The 22,805-nt window shown below is 41.4% G+C and overlaps 1 protein-coding gene and 1 pseudogene across 6 annotated transcripts in view; one reads left to right on the top strand and one right to left on the bottom strand.

Moving 5' to 3' along the window:
- The window catches only part of LOC140643010 (E3 SUMO-protein ligase RanBP2), a 92,463-nt gene extending 72,367 nt beyond the window's left edge, over nt 1-20,096 (bottom strand). For 3 of the 6 annotated variants that reach the window (XR_012039393.1, XM_072844320.1, XM_072844318.1), the window contains exon 1: nt 19,903-20,095. Coding sequence is in view for 4 of the 6 variants with exons in the window: in XM_072844320.1 (XP_072700421.1) it covers nt 19,903-19,974 (72 nt within the window). In the remaining 2 variants the exon portion in view is untranslated. Of the gene's footprint in view, nt 1-19,902 lie in introns of all 6 variants that reach the window. The other 3 variants (XM_072844322.1, XM_072844319.1, XM_072844321.1) reach the window with 2 other exon arrangements.
- On the top strand, nt 12,173-14,353 carry LOC140642252 (HIG1 domain family member 2A pseudogene; annotated as a pseudogene).
- Nucleotides 20,097-22,805: the final 2,709 nt, after the last annotated feature.

The raw sequence follows: 22,805 nt of genomic DNA on the forward strand, positions 1-22,805 counted from the left end.
CCCAACCCTAGGTCCCCTTCTCTGTCATTCTCAGGACCAGTCTGACCTGTTCTCAGGAAGACCAAGAAATTGGTATGCTGAGAAGAGGACTGGTGCAGGAGACTATGGAAGATGGAGAGAGACAGACAAATGGGCAGAATCTTTAGAAGCAGCAAGTGTGTGGGTTGCAGGAGTCCTGCCTGTGTGGAGCCTGTGTGAGACTGTGAGACTGGATGGCAGAGAGTGAATGGAAGAGTGATGGTGAGGGAGGCCATGATGGTCCTATGATGTATATGTGAGTCTTTGTATAACGCTGGAGCTGTCTCTTACTTATGTCCTCCTGAAGCTTTCTTCTTTTTTTTTTTTTTAAAGATTTTTATTTATTCATGAGAGACACAGAGAGAGGGAGAGAAGCAGAGACACAGGCAGAGGGAGAAGCAGGCTCCATGCAAGGAGTCCGATACGGGACTCGATCCTGGGACTCCAGGATCACACCCTGGGCTGAAGGCAGGCACTAAACCGCTGAGCCACCCAGGGATCCCAGCTTTCATTTTTTATATCCAGAAACTTAATTCCCCCTTCTGTTGTGTAATAAAGAATTTGACTGTTAAAAAAAAAAGAAAATATGATTTAAAAATGAATTAATGATCTAAACACATCTCCAAAAAATATATAAAACCAGAAAATAAATATATAAAAGGATCCACATCAATTTGTTTAATTCCAAATTAAACTGAGATACCATTACATGTATCAGAATAGTCAATATCCAGAACACTTCCAACACCAAATGCTAAGTAAGAAGGTTGTGCCGCTACGGGAAATGCTGGCAAGGTTGTGCTACTACGGAAAATCTCATTTATTCCTGGCAGATATGCAAAATGGTAGACACTGTAGAAGACTGTATGGCAGTTTCTTACAAAACTAAACATACACTTATCATGTGATCCAGTAACAGTGCTCCTTCATATTTACTCAGAGGAGTTGAGAACTTAGGTCCACCCAAAAACCTCCCACAAAATGTTTTATAGTTGAATCTTTAAAACCACCAAAATGTTCTTCAGTAGGTAAATGGATAAACTGTGCTACATGCAGACAAGAGAATATTAATATTGTTCAGTACTTTAAAATAAATGAGCTATCAAGTCATGAAGAGACATGGAGGAGACAGGTGCACATTACTGAATGAAAAAGCCAATCTGAAAAGGCTACATATTGTATGATTCCAACTATATGATATTCTGGAAAAGGAGAAACTAAGGGAACACTAAAAAGATTAGTGGTTGCCAGGGACTGGGGGAAGGATGAATAGGCAGAGCACAGAGGACTTTTAGTGCAGTAAAACTACTCTGTGTGACACAGTAATGGCAGACACATATCAGTATATCTTTGTCAAAACCAATAGGTTATACAACACCATGACTGAACCCTAAGGTAAACTATGGACTTTGGGTGATAATGATGTGTCCAAAGAGGTTTAACTGTAACAAATACACCACTCCAGTGGAGAATATTGATAATGGATGAGGCCAAGCCTGTGTGCAGGCAGGGAGTATGTGGGGAGTATCTGTCCCTTCTGCACAGTATTGATGTGAATCTATAACTGCTCTAAAAAATAGTTCTAAAAAATTTAGTTCTCAACAAAATACCATTCCTCAAAATGAATCTAACAGCATATTAAAAGTAGTATACGCCCAATATGTAACCAACTGGGATTTATCCCACGAATGCAAGATGGTTCCATACACACACACACACACACACACACACACACAAATTAATCAAGAATACGTCATTAGGGACTTCTAGGTGGCTCAGCGGAGTGATCCGGGATTTCCAGGTTTGAGTCCCACATCAGGCTTCTTGTGTGGAGCCTGCTTCTCCCTCTGCCTGTGTCTCGGCCTCTCTTTCTCTCTCTCTCTCTCTCTCTGTGTGTCTCTCATGAATAAATAAGTAAATCTTTAAAAAAAAAAAAAAAAAAGAAAGAAAAGAATACATTAGGAAAAAAAATCATTTCAACTGTTGCCGGAAAAAAAATTTCCCACAAAATTCAACATCTGTTCATAAAAACTCTCAGAAAACAAGGATTCTCTCAAAAACCAGAACATATCTTCAAATATGATAAAGGCCACAAATGAAAAGCCCACAGCTAACATCATACTCCATGGTAAAAGACTTAAGGCTTTCCCCCTAAGATCAGCAACAGCTTTTATCACTTCTATTCAACACTGAAGTTCTTGTCAGAATAATTAGAGAAGAAAGAGAGATAGGCTTCCAAATATGAAACAAAAGGAAGATGTAAAACTCTCTCTCTTCACAGATGATATGATTCTGTATATAGAAAACCCTGAAGAACCCAGAAGAATACCACTAGTGCTAAGAAACAGATTCAGTAACATTGCAGGGTACAAGACAGCCACACAAAAGTCAGCTGTGATTCTATTCACCAACAATGAACAACTTAAAAAAAAAAAAAAAAGAATTAAGAAAGCGATTCCATTTACAATAGCATCTAAAAGAGTAAAAAAATAAATAAAAAATAAAAAAAAATAAAAGAGTAAAATACCTGGTGATAAATTTAACCAAAGACTGAAACAAAGACTTAAACAAATCAAACAGTGTGTTGATACAATGACCTAATATTGTCAAAATGGTTCTACTACCCAAAGCAATAGACAGATTCAACACAATCCCAATAAAAATTCCAACAGCCTTTCCTGCAGAAAAGGAAAAGTCAATTCTCCAATTCATGTGGAACTACATGGATCCCCAAACAGACTAACACTCTCAAAACTGACAAAGTTGGAGGCGTCACCACTTTCCAACTTCAAAATTTACAACAAAGCTAAAGCAATCAAACCGGTGATACTAACATTAAGGACAGACATATAGTCCAAAGGAACAAAACTGAGAGTTCAGAAATAAACTCATAAATCTATGGCCAATGGATATCTGGCAAGGGTGGCAAGTCTATTCAATGGGAAAAGAACATTCAATGGGAAAAGTCTCTATAATAGATGGTGATGGCACAACTGATTTTCCACATGCAAAAGAATAAAACTGGACCCTCACCCCCACCATAGGCAAAAATTAATTCAAAATGTGTCAATGACTTAAATATAAAAACTACAAAAATTTCAGAAGAAAACCTTGGGATAAGTCTTCATCCAAGATGGATTTGGTACTGCATTCTTAGCCATGACACCAAAAGCATAAGAAACAAAACAAAAAAGATAAAATGAAATTCATCAAAATTAAAAACTGTGCATCATATGATATTTTAAAAGAACTGAAAAGACAATATACAGGATGAGAAAAAATATTTGGAAATTAAATCCAGTAACTAACTTCTGCAACTCAACAAATTCTATTAAAAGTCTAAGGCGGGGGCAGCCCCAGTGGCGCAGCGGTTTGGCGCCACCTGCAGCCCAGGGTGTGATCCTGGAGACCCAGGCACATCGGGCTCCTTGCGTGGAGCCTGCTTCTCCCTCTGCCTGTGTCTCTGCTTCTCTCTCTCTCCGTTTCTCATGAATAAATAAAATCTTTAAAAAAAAAAAAAAGTCTAAGGCAAAGAACTTGACTACACATTTCTCTAAAGAAGATATGGAAATAACCAATAAACCAGAAAAAGATGCTCAACAATACTAATGATCGGGAAAAAACCAATAGGGCAGCCCCGGTGGCTCAGCGGTTAACGCCGCCTTTAGCCCAGGGCCTGATCCTGGAGACCTGGGATCTAGTCCCATCCTCAGGTTCCCTGCATGGAGCCTGCTTCTCCCTCTGCCTGTGTCTCTGCCTCTCTCTCCCTCTCTCTCCCTGTGTCTCTAATGAATAAATAAAATCTTTTTTTTATAAAAAAAAAAAAAAGGAAAACACCAATAAAAACCATAATAAAAACCACTTCAAGTTGATAAGGATGGCTACAATTTAAAAAGAAAGAAAATAGGGCAGCCCTAGTGGCACAGCAGTTTAGGGCCGCCTGCAGCCCGGGGCATGATCCTGGAGACCCGGGATCGAGTCCCGCATCGGGCTCCCTGCGTGGAACCTGCTTCTCCCTCCGCCTGTGTCTCTGCCTCTCTCTCTGTGTGTGTCTCTATGAATAAGTAAATAAAATCTTTAAAAAAATAATGAATGAATGAATGAATGAATGAATGAATGAATAAAAGAAAGAAAGAAAGAAAGAAAGAAAGAAAGAAAGAAAGAAAGAAAGAAAGAAAGAAAGGAAGGAAGGAAGGAAGGAAGGAAATAAATAAATGGGGAAGCCTGGGTGGCTCGGTGGTTTAGCATCACCTTCAACCCAAGGTGTGATCCTGGAGACCAGGGATCGAATCCCACGTCAGGCTCCCTGCGAGGAGCCTGTTTCTCCCTCTGCCTGTGTCTCTGCCTTGCTTGCTCTGTCTCTCATGCATAAATAAATAAAATCTTTAAAAAAGAGAAAGAAAGAAAATAAGTTTTTGGTAAGAATGTGGAGAAACTGGATCCCTCTTTACACTGCTGGTGGGGATACAGCCACTATGAATAACAGTTTGGGGTTCCTCAAAAGCTTTTTTAAAGAGTATGACGAGCAATTCTACTCCTGGATATATACCCAAAAGAACTGAAAACAAAGTCACAAATAGATATTCTTACACCCATGTCCACAGCAGCATGCTCACAAAAGCAGAAAAGTAGAAACAAACCCAAGTGTCCTTTAACAGATGAAAAAGTAATATGATATATACAACATATTATTATTCAACCATAAAAAAATGAGGCTGATCCATGTTACAACATGGGTGAATCCTTAAAACACTCTAAATAACCCAGATACAAGGACAAATGTATGCTCCCACTTATATGAAATATCAAAAACAGGCAAATTCATAGAGAAGGAAAGTAGATTAAGAGTAACCAGAGACTAGGAGAAAGGGAAACCTGAGGAGTTACTACTTAATAATTACAAAGTTTCTTTACATGGGGTGACCAAAAGTTTCTGAACATAGATAGTGGTGGTAGTTGAACACTATTTATGTAACTAATACTACTGAATTGTATACTTAAAAGTAGTTCATGAAGGCGGGTAGATGGCAGAGTAGGAGGAGGACCCTAAGCTCACCTCATCCCACAGGAACATGTACACTACTGTAAATATCACAGAAAATGATCCAGAGACTGGCAGAACTCCAAAACTAAAGGTTGAGAGAAGAGGCCACAGGCAAAAAGGTAAGAAAGGCAGAGACCTGGTTTGGGAGCAAAACAGACTATGGCTATCCAGTTAGGAGAGAGCCATTAGCACATCGAAGGACAAGAAACAGATTATCACACCGCCACCCCCACCCCCAGAATAGGAATCCCCGTAATACTTAGCTTTGAAATCAAGAGGGGCCGAGGAATTTAAAAATCAGGGAGATCTGGCTCTGAGACCCCAGAAAGCATAAACAAAGCACAAGAGATATACATAGAAGCAGCAGTTTGAAAAACATCTGGGGAAAAAAAAAAAATGGAAAAACATCTGGGGCATACAGGGGGAAGAGTTATTAACTCAACTTAGAGCGTGTCCCAGAGAGGCAGGGATAACAGAGAATTCCCTCCAGGAACAAAGGAGCTGGCAGGGACTATTTCCCTCCAAGGATCCCAGCATAAACACACGACCACCTACAGGAAATAGAGTGGTATTACCCCTAATAGGGTCCTCCTACTCTACTTGCTTACATCAACCATTCCCCACCCCCCTCCTCCCCGGAGGGACTTATCCTTTCCAATTACACTTCCCTGAGTCTCAGCCCTGTAGGTACCTGCCCCAGAATATCAGCGCAAAACCTGCCCACACCACATTCCCCAACGCCTGCATTTTGCTCGGTTCAGGAGTCATGGCAGCAGATCTCATTTCATAAACAGACCAACATGCACTTTGCTAAAACACACCCACCCCAGCAGGGAACAAACACTGCCCACAACAGGCAAAAGAAACCTCTCTAAATGATTGAACTTAAAAAAAAAAAAAAAAAAAAAGTTGCCAAAACACAACAGCAGAGTACATCCAACATGCAAAGGAGACACTCCCTGAGGTGCCAGGTCCTGAGAAACAGGACCTTGTGGTGCAGGCATTACATCCTCCTCCTCTCAGGCCATTACCTTCAAGAGTGGGAGACGTAGCTGACTTTCCTAACACAAAGAAACAGACACAAAGAGTTAAAACAAAATAAGGAGAGAAATATGCCCCAATGAAAGAACAGGACAAAAAAAAGATCACATCAAGAAACCTAAGCCAAAAAAAAAAAGAAAGAAAGAAACCTAAGCCAAAAGTATATAATATGCCTAATAGAGAATTTAAAGTAATATTCATATGGATACTCCCTGGGCTTGAAAAAAGAGTAGAAGACATCAAAAAGACTCTTAACAAAAGGACACACACACACACAAGAGCAATCAGGAATAAAAGATATATGAAATTAAAAACACACTTGATAGAATAAATAGCACGCTGGAAGAAGCAATCAAGCTGAGCAAGTGAAAAGAAAAAACTTCTGCAAATTGAGAATAAACTTAGGAAACTCAGTTACTCCACCAAGCATAACAACATTCACATTATAGGGATCCCAGAAGAACAGAGAGAAAAGGCAGTAAATTTGTTTGAAGAAATAAGAGCTGAAAACTTCCCTAATCTGGGGAAGGAAGCAGATACCCCGATTGAGGAAGCACAGAAATCTCCCAACAAAATCAACCCAATAATATCTACACCAAGACACACAGTAATTAAAATGGCAAGAAGTCGTAACAAAGAAAAACTTTAAAGTAGCAAGAAAAAGAAGATAGTTACATACAAGGGAAACTCCATAAAGCAATCAATAGATTTTTTTCAGGACAAACATTACAGGACAGGAAAGAGTGGCATGATATATTCAAAATGCTGAAAGGGAAAAATCTGCAGGCAGGAGCACTGTAACCAGCTAGACTATCATTCAGAATAGAGATAAAGAGTTTCTCAGACAAAAACTAAAGGAGTTCATGACCACCTAACCAGCCCTACAAGAAATTAATTCAAGGGAACTATTTGAGTGGAAATAAAAGACTGTAAGTATGAAAAGAAGGTATCACAAAAGTAGTTTTTTATACTTAAAAATAAGAATACCTGTAAAAATCAGTCAAGGAACTCACAAAATAAAAGGATGTTAACAAATGACACCGTATACCTAAAACATGGGGGGCATGTGGAAGGAGAAGAATGGATTCAAACATAAACATTACCTTCACACAGAGTGATAAATGCAGATGATGTTATACAACTAATGGTAACCATAAATCAAAAACCAGTAATAGATATTCAAAGAATAAAAATAACCAAAATATATCACCAAAGCCAGCAAATAATGAAAGACATCAAGAAAGGATCAGAGCAAATCTACAAGAAAACATGTAATAAAATGGCAATAAATACCTATCAATAATTATTTTGAATGTAAATGGACTAATTACTCCAATCAAAAGACATAGGGTGACAGACTAAATTAAAAACACCAAGAACCATCTATATACCTACCACCTACAAGAGACTCATTTCAGACCTAAAGACACTGCAGATTCAAAGTGAAGGGAAAAAGAAACATTTGTCATGCAAATGGCTTCAAAAGAAAGCTGGAGTGGCAATAATTACATTAGACAAAAGAGACTTTATTTTTTTTTCTTTTTAAGATTTTATTTTATTTATTCAAGAGAGACACAGAGAGAGAGAGAGAGAGAGAGAGAGAGAGAGAGGCAGAAACACAGGCAGAGGGAGAAGCAGGCTCCATGCAGGGAGCCCGATATGGGACTCGATCCCAGGTCTCCAGGATCATGCCCTGGGCTGAAGGTGGCGCTAAACTACTGAGCCACTGGGGCTGCCCACAAAACAGATTTTAAAGCAAAGACTAACAAATGACTAAAAAAGGACATTATATAATGGTAAAGGACACAATCCAACCAGAAGATATAACAGTTTTAGGTAATTATGCACTCAATATAGGGTCACTCAAATACACAAAACAGTTAATAACAAACATAAAGGAACTAATCAATAGTAATATAGTAATAGTAGGGACTTTAACACTCCATTTAAATTGATGGACAATAATCCAAACAGAAAAACAAGGAAACAGTGGCTTTGAATGACACAGTGGAACACATAGGTTCAGCAAATATATTCAGAACATTCCATCCTAAAACAGCAGAATACACATTCTTTCCAAGTGCACATGAAACATTCTCCAGAACAGATCACATACTAGGCCACAAATCTCATCAAATTCAAAAAGATCAAAGTTATACCATGCATCTTTTCTGACCACAACATGATTACAAAAAGTCAACTCCAAGAAAAAATCTGAAAAAACCACAAATACGCGGAAAGTGAATAACAAGTACTACAAAACAATGAATAAATCAACCAAGAAATCAAAGAAGAAAACAAAAAGTACATGGAAACAAATGAAAATGAAAACATAAATCCGGGATCCCTGGGTGGCTCAGAGGTTTGGTGCTTGCCTTCAGCCCAGGGCGTGGATCCTGGAGTCCTGGGATCAAGTCCCACATCAGGCTCCCTGCATGGAGGCTGCTTCTCCCTCTGCACCTCTCATAAATAAATAAAATCTTAAAAAAAAAAAAAAAATCCGGGATCCCTGGGTGGTGCAGTGGTTTAGCGCCTGCCTTTGGCCCAGGGCGCGATCCTGGAGACCCAGGATTGAATCCCACGTCAGGCTCCCGGTGCGTGGAGCCTGCTTCTCCCTCTGCCTGTGTCTCTGCCCCTCTCTCTCTCTCTCTATCATAAATAAATTTTAAAAAAAATTTTTTTTAAAAATCCAAAAATCTTGAGGATGTAGCAAAAGTGGTTCTAAGAGGGAAGTTTACAGAAATACAGGTGTACCTCAAGAAACAAGAAAATCTGCAATGTAACCTTATATCTAAAGGACCTAGAAAAATAAAGCCCAAAACAAGCAAAAGAAAATAATGAAGATTAAAACAGAAAAGTTAAAGAAACTAAAAAACAAAAAAAACACAATAGAACAGATCAATGAAACCAAGATGTGATTCTTTTAAATTATCAAAACTAGGCGCCTGGGAGGGCTCGGTGGTTGAACGTCTGCCTTTGGCTCAGGGTGTGATCCCGCAGTCCCAAGATCAAGTCCCACATCGGGCTCCCTGCATGGAGCCTGCTTCTCTCTCTGCCTCTGCTTCTCTCTGTCTCTCTCTCATGAATAAATAAATAAAGTCTTAAAAAAAAAAAAACTGCTGTCTACCAAAAAACTCATTAAAAAAAAGGGGGGGGGAGAGGGGGAGAGAGGACTCAAACAAAATCACAAGTGAAAGAGGAGAAACAACAAACACCACCACAGAAATATAAACAATTTTAACAATATTGTGAAAAATTACCTGCCAACAAAATGGACATCTAAAAGAAATGGATAGGGGATGCCTGGGTGGCTCAGTGGTTGAGCACCTGCCTTTGGCCTAGGGCGTGATCCTGGAGTCCCGGGATCAAGTCCCACATCGGGTTTCCTGCATGGAGCCTGCTTCTCTCTCTGCCTGTGTCTCTGCCTCTCTCTCTCTGTCATGAATAAATAAATAAAATCTTTAAAAAGAAAAGAAAAGAAAAGAAATGGATAAACTCCTAGAAATATATAACCTACCTAAACTGAAGCAGGAAGAAATAGAAAATATGAACAGACTAATTACCAGCAATGAAACGGAATCAGTAATCAAAAAACTCCCAATAAACAAAAGTACATGACCAGATGGCTTCACAGGAGAATTCTACCAAACATTCAAAGAAGAGCTAATACCTATTCTTCTCCAACTACTACAAGTAGAAGAAGAAAATAAACTTCCAAATTCAAATTCATTCTAAGAGGCCAGCATTACCCTGATAGTAAAAGTAGATAAAGACACCACTGAAGGAAGAGAACTACTGGGGATCCCTGGGTAGTTCAGTGGTTTAGTGCCTGCCTTCAGCCCAGGGCATAATCCTGGAGTCCCAGGATCGAGTCCCACATTGGGCTTCCTGCATGGAGCCTGCTTATCCATCTGCCTGTGTCTCTGCTTCTCTCTCACTCTCTGTGGCTCTTATGAATAAATAAATAAAATCTTTACGAAAAAAAAAAGAGAGAGAACTACAGGTCACTGTCTCTGACGAACATACATGCAAAAATCTTCAACAAAATACCAGCAAACTGAATCCAACACATTAAAAAAAAAAATCATTCAAGTGGGATTTATTACTAGGTTGCAAGAGTGGCTCAATACTTAAAAATCAATGTGATAGACCACATCAATAAGAAAGGATAAAAACCATACAATCATTTCAATAGATACAGAAAAAGCATTTGTCAAAGTACAATACCTATTCATGATTCATGATAAAAACCCTCAACAAAGAGGTTTAAAAGAGAACATATCTCAACATAATAGAGGCCTTACCTGAAAAACCCCCAGTCAACATCATTATCAATGGGGGAAAATTAAGCACTTTTCCCCTAAGGTCAGGAACAAGACAAGGATGTCCAATCTAACCACTGTTATTCAACGCAGTCCTGGAAATCTTAATTACAGAAATAAGACAACAAAAAGAAATGAAAGGCATCCAAATCGGTAAAGAAGTAAACTTTCACTATCAGCAGATGATGTGATACCATGTATTATAGACTCCACTAAAAAGCTACTAGAACTGAGGGATGCCTGGGTGGCTCAGCAGTTGAATGTCTGCCTTTGGCTCAGGTCATGATCCCACAGTCCCAGAATCGAGTCCTACATGGGGCTCCCCACAGCGAGCCTGCTTCTCCTTCCGCCCATGTCTCTACCCCTCTCTGTTTCTCATGAATAAATAAAATTGTAAAAAAAAAAAAAAAAAAGCTTCCTTTCGGCCAGAACCGCCATCTTCCAGTAATTCGCCAAAATGACCAACACAAAGGGAAAGAGGAGAGGTACCCGCTATATGTTCTCTAGGCCTTTTAGAAAACATGGAGTTGTTCCTTTGGCCACATACATGCGAATCTATAAGAAAGGTGATACTGTGGACATCAAGGGAATGGGCGCTGTTCAAAAAGGAATGCCCCACAAATGTTACCATGGCAAAACTGGAAGGGTCTACAATGTTACTCAGCATGCTGTTGGCATTGTTGTAAACAAACAAGGGCAAGATTCTTGCCAAGAGAATTAATGTCCTCATTGAGCATATTAAACACTCAAGGAGCCGAGATAGCTTCCTGAAGCGTGTGAAGGAAAATGATCAGAAAAAGAAGAAGCCAAAGAGAAAGGTACTTGGGTCCAACTGAAGCGCCAGCCTGCCCCACCCAGAAGCACACTTTGTGAGAACCAATGGAAAGGAGCCTGAACTGCTGGAACCCGTTCCCTATGAATTCATGACATGATAACTGTAAAGAAAATAAAAGACCTCAGGATTGTAAAAAAAAAAAAAAAAAAAAAATACTGGAACAGATAAATGAATTCACTAAAGTCAAGAAAACAAAATCAATATGCAGAGAAATATATTGCATTTCTATAAACTAATATATATGAAACAGCAAAAATAAAAATTAAGAAAACAATCCCATTTCCAACTGCACCAAAAATATCTAGGGATAAACTTAAGAGATGAAAATTAAAACAATGGTGAAAGAAATTACAGACAACAGGAAAAAAAAGACAGCTCACAGACTGGAAGAACAAATATTGTTAAAATGTTAACACCACCCAAAGCTACCTACACATTTAATGCAATCTCTATCAAGATACCAACAGCATCTTTCACAAAGGCCAGAACAAATAATCCTAAAATTTGTATGCATCCACAAAAGACCTTGAATAGCCAAAACAATCTTGGAAAAGACCAGAAAAAAACTAAAGGCATAAACAACTCCAGACTTCAAATTATATTACAGTGTAGTAATCAAAAGCTTAGTACTAAGGACACCTGGGTGGCTCAATGGTTTAGTGCGCCTGCTTTTGGCCCAGGGCGTGATCCTGGAGTCCCGGGATCGAGTCCAACATTGGGCTCCCTGCATGGAGCCTGCTTCTCCCTCTGCCTATGTCTCTGCCTTTCTCTCTCTGTGTCTCTTATGAATAAATGAATTTTTAAAAAAAAATTAAAAAGTACTAGCACAAAGACACATAGATCAACAGAAGGGAATAGAAAACCCAAATATAGTTAATCTCCAATGAAGGAGGAAAGAATATGCAGGGAGAAAAAGATGGTCTCTTCAACAAATAGTGTTGGGAAACCCAAATAGCTACATGCAAAAGAAGGAAACTGGACCACTTCCTTACATGATACATTAAAATAAATTCAAAATGGATCAAAAAACTAAATGTGAAATCCGAAACCATAAAAAAAATCCTAGAAGAGAACACATGAAGTAATTTCTCTGACACTGGCCATAGCAACCTTTTCCTAGACGGATCTCCTGAGAAAAGAGAAATAAAAGCAAAAATAAACTACTGGGACTACAACAATATAAAAAGCTTCTGCAGTGAAGGAAACAATAAAAAACTAAAAGGTAACCTACTGAATAGAAGAGATTTGCAAATGACATATCCAAAATACAGAAAACCTTCATATGACACCCCCCCAAAAAAAATAATACAATTTTTAAAAAGAGGGGTGCCTGGGTGCTCAGTCAGTTAACCATTAGCCTTCAGCTCAAGATATCATCCCAGGGTCCTGGGATTGGGTTCTGCATTGGGCTTCCCACTCCCCAGGGAGTCTGCTTCTCTCTCTCCCTCTGTCCCTCCCACTTGTGCACACATCTGCATACTCTATCGAATGAATAAAACCTAAAAAAAAAAAAAAAAAAAGTTAAAGGAAAAAAAACAAAAACACTAATTCAAGGGAACACCCACATCCCTATATTTATTGCCGCATTATTTACAAAAGGTAAATTATGGAAGCTGCCCAAGTGTCTATTGATAGTTAAATAGATAAAGGTGCGGCATATACTTATAAAATGGAGTATCACTAAGCCATAAAAAAGAATGAAATCTTGCCATTTGCAACAACGTGGATGGAGCTAAATATAATGTGTAGGGCAGCCCAGGTGGCTTAGCGGTTTAGCACCGCCTTCAGCCCAGGGTGTGATCCTGGAGACCCGGGATCGAGTCCCGCATTGGGCTCCTTGCGTGGAGCCTGCTTCTCCCTCTGCCTGTGTGTCTGCCTCTCTCATGAATTAAGTAAATAAAATCTAAAAAAAAAAGAAAAAAATATATAATGTGTAGTGAAATAAGTCAAAGACAAATATACCATATGATTTCACTCATGTGGAATTTAGGAAACAAAACAAATGAGCAATGGAAAAAAAGAGAGACAAACAGACTTAACTACGGAGAACAAACTGATGGTTACCAGAGGGGAAGTGGGAGAGGGGATAGCTGAAATAGGTGATGGGGATTTTTTTTTTTTCTTTTTGGTGACTGGGATTAAAGACATATAGTTATCATGATGAGCAGTGTATAATCACTGTATTGTACACCTGCAACTAATATAACACTGTGCTAACAATAATGGAATTAAAATTTTTAAAAAATGGGGATCCCTGGGTGGCGCAGCGGTTTGGCGCCTGCCTTTGGCCCAGGGCGCGATCCGGGAGACCCTGGATCGAATCCCACGTCGGGCTCCCGGTGCATGGAGCCTGCTTCTCCCTCTGCCTGTGTCTCTGCCTCTCTCTCTCTCTGTGTGACTATCATAAATAAATAAAAATTAAAAAAAAAAAATTTTTTTTTAAATGTTTAAAGCATTAAAATGGTAAATTTTTTTACATGTATTTTACAATTTAAAACATCGACTGTGGATTTCTCCCAAAGCTGTTGCCCGGGACAGGCGGCTCCTGGCCCTGTGACTCCGGGGGCACCCTTTGAACCATCACAGCCCCCAGTCATTGAGGGCTTTAGCCCCAGTATCTGCAGCACTCCAGAAAGCTTCAAGGAAAAATTCCTTCGGAAGACCCACGAGAACCCAATGGTATCCATAGGCTGCCTGGGCACGGCGGCCGCCCTAACCTACGGCCTCTACTGCTTCCACCAGGGTCAGAGCCACCGCTTGCAGCTTATGATGCGCACCCGGATCGCTGCCCAGGGCTTCACGGTCGCAGCCATCTTGTTGAGTCTGGCTGCATCTACGATGAAGTCTCGATCCTGAGTCCGAGACCACCTGGCCTTGAAAGTCACAGAGATCACTCCCAGCCCCAAGAGCAACCACCGGTCCTGCCACCTGACTTATTCCCCGGTCTCCCCTGACAAGCCCCTGTTTCAGCGGGGGAGGAAGTGGCCAATTCTGTAACTGATAGGTTTTTCCAGGAATCTCAGATTTGGTTGAGTTTGGGTGTCGCATACTATAATTGTGCCCCCACTTTCTTCACTTCTTACTTTATAAACTAAAATCAACTGTGGAACATACTCAATGGGTGAAGTATATGGCATGTGAACTGTATCTCAATTAAACTGTATAAAATACACTCTCATGTCAAAATTGTGATTTTGAAATTGTGATTTGAAATTACCGAATTATCGGAAAATTATTCCAAGTGACCTTAGTATGACAGTATTCAGTATACATCCTTAAAGGATATATTGTTTTTTTAAGAGTTTAGTCATTTTTTTTTAAGATTTTATTTATTTATTCATGAGAGAGACAGAGAGAAAGGCAGAGACACAGAGAGAGGCAGAGGGAGAAGCAGGCTCCATGCAGGGAGCCCAGTGTGGGACTCGATCCTGGGACTCTTCGATCACACCCTGAGCTGACAGCAGATGCTCAACTGCTGAGCCACCCAGGCATCCCTTTACAGGATATATTTTAAAAGTAAAGAACTGTAGGGGTTAACTATAGTCAGTTAAGCTTCCAACTCCTGATTTCAGCTCAGGTCATGATCTTATGGTTGTGGGATCAAGTCCCGCATCACACTCTACAACTAGTATGGAGTCCGCTTCAGACTCTCTAATAAACAAAATATTTTTTAATAACTATAAAAGAACCATAAGCAATCAATCTTCATTCAGGACTAACAAACACCTGAGAAAAACAGGGGGACTAGAACTGTAATCATAAATACTTTTAAAAAGCAAAGAAGGAATACAGCAGAATTGAGGCACAGAGCCTCCCTCCTCTTCCCCAAATTCATAAATTTAAGAGATATGAAGTAGTTTATGACAATAATAATGCACAACAGGCAAGATGGCATTAAAATGAACACTTTTCTTCCTCCTTTTAAAAAATAAATTCCAGGCAGCCCCAGTGGCGCAGCGGTTTAGCGCCGCCTGCAGCCCAGGGCATGATCCTGGAGACCCTGGATCGAGTTCCACGTTGGGCTCCCTGCATGGAGCCTGCTTCTCCCTCTGCCTGTGTCTCTGCCTCTCTGTGTGTCTCTATGAATAAATAAATAAAATCTTTTTAAAAATAAATTAATTAATTAATTAATTAATTCCTGGGCAGCCCGGGTGGCTCAGTGGTTTAGCACTGCCTTCAGCCCAGGGCATGATCCTGGCGACCCAGAATTGAGTCCCACGTTGGGTTCCCTGCATGGAGCCTGCTTCTCCCTCTGCCTGTATCTCTGCCTCTCTCTCTGTCTCTCTCATGGATAAATACTCTTTAAAAATTTATTTATTTATTTATTTATTTATTTATTAATTATTCCCACAAGTTACAATGTTAACACATAATAGAAAAACCAACTCCACAGCCTATTTTGCTTCCAAATATCTCATTAAAGACTATATTAAGATAGCTGAACAGCAATTATTAAAGAATAATATATAGAAGCACAAAATTGGAAAATTTAACAGTCTTGTCTCCATTCTGCTCATTTTATAAAAGAACTTAAGTCTGAGGGGGTTAAATGCCTTGTTTAAGGATACACAGGTAGAAAGGAAAGGAGCCAATGTTATTCATAATTCAGTTAGTCCATGATTCAGTCACTGCTTTTTTCCATGACACTTTATGCCATTGTAAACAAATACTTAAATTCATTTAAACTCCTATCAAAACTGACGTGGGGCTGAAAATAGGAACATTCAGATCTGGAGAGATGCCACATTAACCCTCATCTTGCACAGCCAATTGACTCACTATCTCCCCATCTCCCCAAGTCCCCAACACCCCCTGCAAAAAATATAAGCAAATGGATATTTTCTCTGTATAAACCAATGAGCTCCAAACTTACGGAGTCCTGATAAGGGATGAGGGCAGAGGTCATAGACACAGATAAGCAAAGTCTAGATACTGAGTGGTGAGTTCCCCAATCACCTTCCCCTGGAAGAGAAGGTTAAAAATAGAATAGAAGACACAAGCAAGAGAGAAAGATACGGAGGATCAAACCAGAATCCACTTCCAGGTGTTTTGAAGGGGGTCGGGCGGAGGGTGTGTGTGCGCTAGGGATGGGGAAGAAATGCTCAAAGGAGTAACACAAGGTCCCAGAACCGAAAGAAATAAGTTTTTGAAGGGAAATTTCCAGAAAACCTACAAGCTATCAATAACAAGAATCACAGCAGATTTCTAACAATACAAATGATCAGAAAATGGGGACGCCTGAGTGGCTCAGCAGTTGAGCATCTGCCTTTGGCTCAGGGTGTGATCCCGGAGTCCTGGGATCGAGTCCCACGTCAGGCTCCCTGCATGGAGCCTGCTTCTCCCTCTATGTCTCTACCTCTCTCTGTGTGTATAAAATCTTTTTTTAAAAAAATGATCAGAAAATGAAGCAATACTTTCAAAATTGAGGAAAAAATTATTTCAAACCTAGAATCTGATAACCAACTATAAACTTTAGGTGAAGACTTTTTCAGGCACATCATGTTAAAAAAAAAAAAATTTCCAACCATTCCTTCTTAAACAAACTGGAGATTGTGCTACACCAAAACAAAGGAAACTGAGTACACTGAGTTACAAGAAACCAAGGGTCTAAAACAGGAAAGAAGTAAAGGTAATTCTCAAGATGATGATAAAGCCAAGTCCCAGAGCTAGAACTGTGTAGCAAAGAGAAGAAACCAGCCCAGACTGCGGGAGTAAGACAAGAACGCTCCAGAACAAAGACTTTTTAAAAAATTTTAAGCTGAAATCAGTGGACTATGTGACTTCTTTGATCACACTTGAGAATTAAACTGAGTTTGGGTAAAGAATTAGTAATACATCATAGATAACTAAACCAAAAAAATAAAGCAACTATTAACTCCAAAGAAGGATAAAACTACACAAAAAAGGTGGCTCAAATGTATAAATATGTACCTTATCATAATTACATAAACAAACTATTCATTTAACTAAAAATCACAACAGACCTTGAAGAATGAGAGGGAAAAGATCTATAAAAAAATAAAAATAAGAAAAATAAAAATAAAAATAAAAAAGAGAGGGAAATGATCTGTGGACAGATATCTGGGGGACAGAGTGGAAAGCCCACAGGAAGTGTCTAAAATGTGGAAAAGGAAACAGAGAAATAAAAGTATATATTATGCTATTCAGAAGTCTATAGTATAGATGTAAATGGTAGAACAATCAACCAAGAGCTGCCAAGTTGCCTCTGATCAGTAGGTAAGAGGGGTATTATGGACTGGGAAGCCAACTCAACAGAAATCTAGGAAAACTAAATAGAAGCCAACTAGGGAAAGAAAAATTAAAGAACACAAGTAATATCTTCAATAATGGCAAAAGCAGGCATGAATAGAAAATAACAAAACAAAAGAGATAAATGAAAGCATAATGGAAGCCTGGGAAGGTAAGACTGTGGACCCATCACAGCATTCCAGAACTTGGGACATCCCAGAAAGCATCCCCAGTTCACACACTGTGGGTATCTACCAAGCTGGGAGCCAAGTAAATACTAATCTTTCTACTCTTTTTTTTTTTTCTTTTTCTAAAGTTTTTTTTTCTTTTTTTTTTTTTTTTAAGATTTTATTTATTTATTCATGAGAGAGACAGAGAGAGAGCGAGAGGCAGAGACACAGGCAGAGGGAGAAGCAGGCTCCATGCAGGGAGCCCAATGTGGGACTCAATCCCAGGACTCCAGGATCACACCCTGGGCCAAAGGCAGGCACTAAACCGCTGAGCCACCCAGGGATCCCCCTAATCTTTCTACTCTCAACAGTCACTCTGCTTCCTCCACCATCTGCCTGATTCCAAGTTATACAAAGTACTGTTTTGTCCTTTCACTTAGACCTAAGATTATAGAATATCATCACCTGCTACAAAGTTACTCACTTGCTAATGAAATCCCCAAGTTCTCAGGTTTGAAGAAAAACATCTGATTAAATAATACTCTTTAAATGTAAAACAAGGGTAGCCATAATAATCAGTCCTTAAATTTTTCACTCCACCCCTCTTTATTTGATGGAAAAAGCTAAGTAGTTCAAAGAACATTCTAAATTCTGTCCTCAGACATAAGATCTTAATCTTTTGGGAGCCACTAAAAATCTCATAAAAGCTCTAAATTTGTTTTAAAAAAAGGTTTATTAATTCAGCGGTCCAGAAACCTGAATTAAGTTCTGTTTTAGACTCTGGCACCACGTTTGTGTTTAAAGCCAGCTGTTTAAAATTACCATCTCAAAAAAATAAAATAAAATAAATTAGCCATCTCTATGTAGGTACCTATTCCTCTCTTCTGGTGGAACAGGTTATAACCAACTCTGTTATAAAAGAAACTAAATCAGACCCACAACCGAAATCCTACAGAGACCTATGCCTAATGTATGGTTAGAGATACAATTATGCAGCTATTAGGGCAGCCCGGGTGGCTCAGCGGTTTAGTGCCGCCTTCGGCCCAAGGCGTGATCCTGGAGACCCGGGATGGAGTCCCACGTCAGGCTCCTGCGTGGAGCCTGCTTCTCCCTCTGCCTGTGTCTCTGCCTCTCTGTGTGTGTGTCTCTCATGAATAAATAAAATCTTTTTTTTAAAAATGCAGCTATTACAATCACATCCATCTCTCAGTTTAATTTCCTCACCTATCTTTATTCTCATAGGCCCTTCTCATAAAAGACCCCCAAGAACTGTTCTGACATCAGTGTTCAGTGCGTACCATGCTCCAGGCACTGCCCTAAATGTTTAACACCGGCCATCCTGGGCACTCCTACCAATACCATTACCCAACTCACTCGCCTCTGATCGCAGAGCTTATAGGGGGCAGTGCTGGGATTCAACTCCCAGCAAACTAACTCAAGATCCGGGGCACACCACTCACCCATTAGCCTTGTTCCTCACCCTCCACATCCAATCACTAATGAACCCACAACATATGATACATTATCTTCAGAGGAAAAAATACGCTGAACGTGTTGTCAAAAGGTTAAAAATGTTAAGCCGTAGTAACAATGGCCTGTAAGAAATTCAGAATTCCCAAGACTGCGTTTGTGAAAGCTAAGGGCAAATAAAAGCAGCGTGCGCGGAGTGCTGGCAGCGGGAGCGGAGTGTGAAGAGCGGGGGCAGAGTCCCCACGGGCGCGCGGTGACAGATGCTCAGAGTGGGGCCCCCACGTCCCCCGGCGTCGTGTGCGCGCCCCGCCGGGAGGGGCCAGCGCGGACCCCGAGCTGCGCCAGCCCCGCGGGGTCCCGCCGCCCTCCAAGGCCAGGCAGGGCCTCCTGCCGCAGCGGCTACTGCCGGCGAACCACCACAGCCCCGCCGCCGCCGCTGGCCGGCTCCCCAGCCCGGGGCGAGGCCGCGCGGCCGCTGCCCAGGAGCCCCGGGCGGGATGGGCCCCCGAGCGCGGAGCGTCAGGAGCAGGCCAGGAGGAAGGGGAAGAGCCGACGCCAACGGCAGCCCGCCGCGCCCCCCCCTCCACCCCCGAGCTCGCGAGCGCCACGCCGCCCACCGGAACGCGGGAGCCGGCCGGCGCCTCAGCGCGCCAGGGAGCGGCGGCCGCCGGGAGCCATGACGCCGGCGCTGCGCGGGGCCGGGGCAGGGCCGGGGCAGGGCGGGGGCCGCCCGGCTCTCCAGGACCCACTCACCTCTCGGGGCGACGGGACGGAACCCTGCACCGAGGCGATGTACCGCTCCACGTCGGCCTTGCTGCGCCGCATCGCGCCAACGACCGGACTCCCAGGGCGCGGGAGGCCAGAGCCGAGGCCCACCGCGGTCCCGTCTCCAGGAGCGAAGCGCCTGAAAGCCGTGACGCAGCGCCGTCGCCGGCCGAAGAGCGGCCGGGCCAGCGTGCGTGTTGCGTCAGCACTGTGCGCCCGCCGACGTCGGCGTCGCTCGCGCGGCTCACGGCGCTCCGGCCAACCCCGCCCGAGGCTCGGCGCGGTCCTGCGGGGCGCGGGGGGCGCTCCGGCTGCGGGAGCGGCGGCGGGAAGCCTGAGCGCTGCTGAACGGAAGGCCGTCGGCGGGGCGGTGTGTACCGGAGGGCTCCTCAAAAGTTGGCGCCGCTTCTTCTTAATTTTGATAACGTAGGGCAGCCCCGGTGGCGCAGCGGCTTAGCGCCGCCTGCAGCCTGGGGTGGGATCCTGGAGGCCGGGGATCGAGTCCCGCGTCGGGCTCCCTGCACGGAGCCTGCTTCTCCCTCCCCGACTCTGCCTGCGTTTCTGCCTCTCTCTGTGTGTCTATGAATAAATAAATAAAATCTTTAAAAAAAATTTAATAACGTGATGCTGTGAAAGGGAAAAGCAGCCGGGATGCTTTGGCGAGCGTGTCAAAGGGAAGCCCCTTCCTGGACGCTGGTGGGGACACGTGACCTCGGGCCCCTGTGGACACCGAGCGTCCCTGTTAAAGTTCGTGTGTATTAGAAGAGCGTGTTCTAGGAGGAAAGTAAAAGTGTGTCATATAAAAGGGAGGCCACAAATACTGCTTTTGGACGACTATAGTTGTGTAATTTGAAGAGCCCCCCCATTTATGTATATTAGAGAACAGTAGATAACAAAATGTTTACAGTAATCATCTCCACGTGAGTCGTCTGTATTTTCCAGATATTTAAAAATACTGCCCCCAACCCCGACCCCCAGACTGCTTTTATTGAATGGCTTTCTCAGAACAGGAATACATCAGCTTAATATAAAGAGAACAAACATTCTGACAATTTAGAAACAAGATCAAGTTAGTGATAAGCCTCAGCTTATATACAGGTCTGGAAAATAACTGGTTGGTTTTATTTTTTAAGATTTTATTTATTCATTCATGAGAGACACAGAGAGAGAGAGGCAGAGACACAGGCAGAGGGAGAAGCAGGCTCCATGCAGGGAGCCCGATGTGGGACTCGATCCTGGGACTCTGGGACCCAGGGACAATGGCAGGTGCTTAACCGCTGAGCCACCCAGGTGTCCCCAAATGGTTTGAATTCAAATTATATTTCAACAATATAGAACACATTTACTATTAACAGTATTTTGTTTTGACTAATTTGTCTGATTTATGAAATTACACAGTTTGATTCGAAAAGGAGGCTTTCGTTTCTTTGTATTTTTGCAGATACATCTTCCACACCTTTCTTTTTTTTTTTTTAAGATTTTATTTATTTATTCATGAGAGACAGAGAGAAAGAGAGAGAGAGAGAGAGAGAGGCAGAGGGAGAAGCAGTCTCCATGCAGGGAGCCCGATGTGGGACTTGATCCCAGGACTCCAGGATCATGCCCTGGGCCAAAGGCTGGCACTAAACTGCTGAGCCACCCAGGGATCCCCCACACCTTTCTTTATAAGAAAAACTGCGGTTTTATAATCATTGTGTTCCTGAGAGCAATTTATTTTTTTTTTTAAGATTTTATTTATCTGGGCAGCCCAGGTGGCTCAGCGCTTTAGCGCTGCCTTCAGCCCAGGGCCAAATCCTGGAGACCCAGGATCAAGTCCCATGTCAGGCTCCCTGCATGGAGCCTACTTCTCCCTCTGCCTCTCTCTGTGTGTCTCTCATGAATAGATAAATAAAATCTTTAAAAAAATATATTTTATTTATCTATTCATGAGAGACAGAGAGGGACAGAGACATAGGCAGAGGGAGAAACAGGTGCCCTGTAGGGAGCCGGATGCAGAACCGATTCCAGGACCCTAGGATCACGACCTGAGCCAAAGGCAGACAGTCACCACTGAACCACCTAGGTGCTCCTGTTTGTTCTATTTTTCATTTCTTTGTTTACTCTTTTCTGCCTTTTTAGTTATTTGAATACTTTGAATAATAATATCATTTTGTTTAATTTGTCTATTTTCTTTGAATAAATCTCCTTGCATAGTTGTTGTTTTTTTTAATGGTGGCTCTAGGAATTACAATATACTTATTTACAGACGACTTAAATTGAATACCACATCATTTCAAGTAGACTGTAGAAATCTAAAGGCCATAGAGATATCTTTGCCTTCCTTTCTTCATGTTATAGATGACTCAAAGTACATTTATATACATTGTAAACTGCACTGAACAATCTTAAAATTTTTCCTTTCAGTCATCAAATGTATTTTAAAGAATAATAAAGGTAGATCCACTAGACAGCAATCACCAAGGGAATAGAAGACCTTAACACACTGTAAACAAATTTGATATAAAAGACATCTAAAGAAAACTCCAACAACAGCACACTGCATGTTAAATCTTAAGTGCACATAAAACATTCTCACAAAGACCATATGTCAGGGCATAAATGAAAACTCAATAAACTTAAAAGAATTGAAATCATACAAAATATGTTTTCCCACAACAATGGAGTGAAGGCAGAGATCAACTACAGAAAGAAATCTCAGAAATCCATAAATATATGCATATTAACATACTTTTTTTTTTTACTTTTTTTTACTTTTTTTTTTACTTTTTTTTTTCAAGTAGGCTCCATGCCCAGCATGGCAACAAAGGACTTAAACTCATCACTCTGAGATCAAGAGTCAGATCCTCAACCAACTGAGCCAACCAGGTGCTCCTAAACAGTATACTTCTAAA

Source organism: Canis lupus, chromosome 11, assembly GCF_048164855.1.
Source record: "Canis lupus baileyi chromosome 11, mCanLup2.hap1, whole genome shotgun sequence".
Taxonomy (NCBI): Eukaryota; Metazoa; Chordata; class Mammalia; order Carnivora; family Canidae; genus Canis; species Canis lupus.